General features: G+C 48.5%; 1 protein-coding gene across 1 annotated transcript; it reads right to left on the bottom strand.

The window, feature by feature from the left end:
• Positions 1–242: 242 nt before the first annotated feature.
• LOC118755063 (serine-rich adhesin for platelets-like) lies at positions 243–4,808 on the bottom strand (the record flags this gene model as incomplete). Its single annotated transcript, XM_036489916.1, has 3 exons — positions 243–309; positions 492–4,672; positions 4,737–4,808. Coding segments are annotated over 3 exons (4,320 nt in total), but the record flags the coding sequence as incomplete, so codon positions are not given.
• Between the last annotated feature and the right edge of the window lie 434 nt (positions 4,809–5,242).

The following is a 5,242-nucleotide window of genomic DNA, read 5'->3' on the forward strand; positions in this document are numbered from 1 at the left end:
TTATGTGGGAACAGATACAATGTCTTTACACGAATATTATTTAATGCCCAATTCCGGCCAAAATATTTCTTTGGATACCTACAATTGCCTCTCCCCATTTTTCAATGCGACTTTTTAGCTAATTAAACATAGTAACCGTTCTAAAGAAATTTTTAGCATTGCATATTTTACTTAAATTTTACTCAATACCCGCGCACACAATAGATCAGTACGAAATCGAATGCAAAATTATTTTCACTCACCATTTTCTGCTCATAATACGGTATCGGTTGTGCTGCACTTCCACTTCCATAGTTATCCCATTCGTCCCTAATATCCAGAAAAAGAAACGAAAATAAAAAATAAATTAATAAAGGGCAAAAAAAACTGAAACAGAATTTCAATTTCCATTCATTAACTCACAAACACCAACCTCCAAACACCGATAAGCTTTTCAACACACACCACACTCATACCAGCAGTGCTCATTAGTTACCAGTACTTGTACTCACCTCTCCATGCGTTGAATCACCGGCATTTGCGCTGTACTATCATGTATGCGCACTTGATCGGGTGTGATCTCCTCTAAGAAGACGTTGCGATTCGCCGGCACTGTGGCAAAGCTGTTGGCGCTGCTGCTGCCGTCCAAGAAGAGCGGACTTAATGGACGACACGAACCACCCAAAAGCTCATCGATATTTTGATGACGCGATATGAAGAGCTTCTCACCAACAAACGTTTGTCTGATGTTGCCAACATTGTTGCTATTGTTGGCATAAGGTGTGTAGTAATCATTTGTTTGTTGCGCTTGTTGCTGTTGTTGTGATTGGTGGTGGTAGTAAGGTGATTGTTGTGGTATTGATGATTGTGTTGTGGGCGGTTGTGGTTGAGTTGAGTATTGGGGCTGATAGTAGTGATTCATTTGAACTTTCGACATTGGAATGTTATCGTAAGGCGATTTACATTGATTTAGATTGCGCGTTGGCGGTTGCGGTGGCATTTGAGGGGCGACTTGCTCAAGGGCAATGGGGCTGGCACATTGTCCCAATGGTGGCGGTCGTTCTGAATACTCGAAATTGAACGAATTACTAAGTTCGGTGCCAAAATTTTGTTGTTGCGCGCCAGCTACGTGCCCATTAATATGTTGCACTTCTATGTCGGCGTAATCTCGCCCCCTGGCTTCGTCTGCTGATACCTCATCCAATTCCGCTGTGCTCAAATTATTGATGACTCCATTCTGTACTTTCTCCTCCACGTCATCTTGCAGCCACCAGGCTTTCTCGCCCGAGTCAGAACGTTGCGTTCGCGTGCTCGGCCTTTTGACCGGCTTGTCATCGTCATTGTCCTCTTGCCACCAACATTTTTCATTGGAATCGGCCCGCGCGAGGTTCGAATTCGTCTTTTGCCTTTGTGGCGATTGGTGCCTTGTCTCTTCCTCGTCATTTTGCTGCCACCAGGCACGCTCTCCCGACTCAACGCGCTGGACGGTGAACTGCTTCTTCATTGGGCCAGACATCCACCAACGTTTGTCATCGCTCACTTCCTTGCTGCTACTCGATGAGCGCTCCAAGTTACCGGCTTTTCGTGTGGGTAGTTTTATGGTAGCTTCGACGGCCGCCTCTTCTTCACAGTTCTTCCGCTCCTTCTCTGCCTCACTCAGCCACCAAGACTTCTCCCCAGATTCCACGCGACAAATTTTCAATTGAATGGCGCCATTTTGCTTACCTGAACTATTCGAGTTTTCCAATCGCCCATTATTTTTATCATCGCCTTTGCTGTCCTCATTTGAGTCGCCCCACCATGGCTTTTCTGGGGTGCAGTGGCTTCTTGCGATTTGCTTAGCTTCTCCATTTACTTTATAGTACGTCGCACAGTTCGTTTCATTTTGATCATTTTCATTGTGCGCGACCGCTTCGTGCCCTCCTCCATCTTCATTCCCTGCATTTTGGTCGCTCGTCCACCAACTGTACTTCGCTTGTGATGCATTGCGTTGATCACTACAGCTTTGCGTATTCGTATTCGTATTATTGGTCAGCGACTGTGTAGGAGCTGTAGTGGCCTCGCTCTGATCTTCCTCCTCCTGGTTGAGTGTTCTTAAATCATCATCCGCCAAAGTGTCGTCCTCATCATTGCGTAACCACCACGCCGTTTCGCCAGAGTCGATGTGCCTGAGCTTGAAGCGCATATCGTCTTTTTGATGGTAACCCAAAGCAGATGCTGTATCGATCTGTCGACTCGTGTCTTGCCACCAACTGGACTCCTCTGGCTCCTCCGCAGACGTGGTAGCCGTAGTGGTGTAGGTATCGGTTACTTGTTCGCTGGTTAGCGCCGTTTCTGTAACGGTTGTTTCGTGTGGGAAGTGTGTACTAGTCGATTTCGTTACCGAAGATCTGCTGCGATCTTGTGTTTCGTTGCTATATTTCGTTAGACTGCGTTGACTCCTCGCAGATGTATCCTCTGTGTTGTCGAGGCTCGAATTATAACAGTTTCGTTTCGATGTCGTAGTGGTTGATTCTGCTTCAGCTGCTGCTACGCTGACAGGATCAGTCGTTGTCGTTGTGGTCGCGTTATTCGTTGGCGACGCGTTCGATTTGGTTGCTGCCGTAAGACTGCTACCAATTAGCTGACCCGTCTCTGAGTCGCCCCCTGAATTCTCAGAGCTTTCGATGAAAATGGGTTCGCTATTTACATCGCTCTGACGAGCAACGAAAAAATTCGACACAGACGACAACTTCTGCAGTCGATTAGAGGTCTTCTCTTGGGAGGAGGTGAGTGGCGATTTCGAATTTGTGCGCGATGATTCAACGGCCTCCGCTGCCGCCGTGTCTATCTGGGGGGAGCGCGTATCATTTGCGCTCAGTGGCGGCGGTGGTTGTGCTGCCTTGCTATTTTCAGCCGCTGGCCGCTGCGACGGCAGATCATTAGAATCACCTGTGCTGCTTCTCGCACACTTTGTCACACTCGAATTGTTGGCTGCATGTTCTTTGTTGTGGGTGTTGAGGTTCTTCTTCTTGCCTTGCTTTTTGTTTGCTTTCTTTGGTTCCCCAGCGCTTTCCGCGCCGCTCGATGACGATACGGTGGAGGTGGAAGTGGAAGTGGAAGACGATGACGATGGGGTGCATGATTTGTGTGCACTATTTTTCAAATTATTGCTGCTGTTATGACGGCTCAGTGATGACGTTGCCGACGACGATTTTTTGGCATGGCAGCGTGGCCGTGATTTATTCTCACCTGTCGCTCCTCGTCTACTCGACGCAGCCGATACATTGCTTGCCTCTGAACCAGCGCTCGGTGAGCGATCTTTGCGCTGTGCGGTCCCGTTAACCAGATCGTTGTGAACCTGCTGCACTGCATCCGAATCCGTACCACTACTGGGTGTGCGGGACTTGCGCGGCCGATCTGTGGGGCCAACATTCAGCGCGGATTTACGAAAATCTTTGTTCGGAAGCTTCGTTGGCACATTTGCGCTGCTGGAGCTGCTCTTGGTGGGTGACTCAGCCTTCGGTGCAGTTGGTGGCTTATTGGCATTTGTGTTGGCAGTGAGATTTTCAACCGAAGATTGTCGTGAGCTTATGCGAACAACCTTTGGAGGAGACAGCTTCGACTTTGTGTTCCCGGTAGCGCGTGTAGTTTTACTAGCGGCAGCAGTGGCCTCTTTCTTTGGCTCGCCGCCGGAGGCAGTAGATACATTTGAGGCGGACGACTTTGAAACAGACGATAACGGGCTGGAACTGTATCGTAGGTTCGTGGATGTGTAACGACTCTCCGAGTGCGGACTGTATGAGGGCACGCGACTGCTCAGACCGAAACGCGAGTAACGCGTCGAGTCATCAAGTCGGTCAGATTGTATTTCCTTATCCAAAGTCTTTCGCTTACATGTTGACCGTTGTATGGTCTTTTCAATTGTTTTTGCAATATCAATGCGACGCGTTCTTTGCACAGTTGTCGCGCTGCCGGGTGGCGTGGGAGACGTGGCACGTGTGACCACCGACACCGAGGTAAATGTTTCTTTCTCTTCCTCCTCTGAACTGCTTTCATCTTCGCTCTTTTCTTCTAACTTTTTTGGCTCTTCTGACGCCTCCTCATCGACTTCCTTCTCGTTGGATTTGCGAGCAGCGCTCTCCCTCGCGCGACTAACAGAACGCGCATGAAAGTCACTGGCCGTAAGATATGAAATGGAGGTGTCCGGCGGCATAGTTGGCGCACGCCCCGCGGATGTACCACTGCCATAACGTGCATTGTAACCCGAAGTGCTGGATGATTTCGGCGTTGACATGCGATATGAGTTGAGCGCGCCGTAGCCAATTTTACAACTGGTGTCGACCACTGGGCTCGGATCGCGCGACTTTCCTCTAAGCGCGCGAGAGACTGGACTAGGCTCCCGACTACGCATACGATTTGTGATTTCGAGGGCGGCAGGACTTGGTTCACGCGACGAGCCATACTTATTAAGACTACCTGTGGCGGTTGCAGTGTAGCGCTTTGAGCCGCCGATATCGGTGGAGGAGTCAACTACAGGAGTCGCGCGACTCGACGAACTCGGCGTGTAACGACTTGTGTACGAAGGTGTCTGTAGACTGGAAGGGGTATCGCGCTTGATGCGGTAAGTGCCGCCAGAGAAGGACGGACGATATGTGCTCGGCGAAGCCAAAGAAGAATAACGACTGCTGCCAATATCATCACGCGAGGTGTACTGCAAGCAAGAAAAAAATAGAAAGTTGTTGTCATTTAAATTATAAGAAAATGGTTGCGCTTACCGCACTGGAGCCGCTGGGTTTATAAGATGAGCCCAAGTTTGTTTTCCATGGTGTCTGCAAGGAAAGGAGAAAAATTTCACAAATTTAATTATATCTGAGTAATGACATTAAGCAATTAACACATGCAAATGCTAAAACTAATGAAGATACACAATGGGAACCGACCTGCCACACAAAAAATCACTGAAAGCTGCCTCATTGCGCCACAAATAATAATTAATGGTATTTCCAAATTGACACGAAATCAATTAAGCACTTCACCAGCAATCATGCCACAAAAGCGATGGAGCCACACACCCATGCCACCATCCATTATGTACCGCAACAGGCAACGCATTGCGGACTGAGGCAGGTTGCATAGAAGTCGTAGCGCTTTCGCTCCCTCGGAAGAGCTCAACCAAAAATCAAGTGCATAAGGGCCATTCAGAGATTTCCTCACGCACACATAAAAATAATTATGCTACCCCAATGCGGACATACTTACATGTATATATGTATTTACAGAC

The sequence above is a fragment of the Rhagoletis pomonella genome, unplaced genomic scaffold (assembly GCF_013731165.1).
Source record: "Rhagoletis pomonella isolate Grant_MI unplaced genomic scaffold, Rhpom_1.0 Rhpom_scaffold_05222, whole genome shotgun sequence".
Taxonomy (NCBI): Eukaryota; Metazoa; Arthropoda; class Insecta; order Diptera; family Tephritidae; genus Rhagoletis; species Rhagoletis pomonella.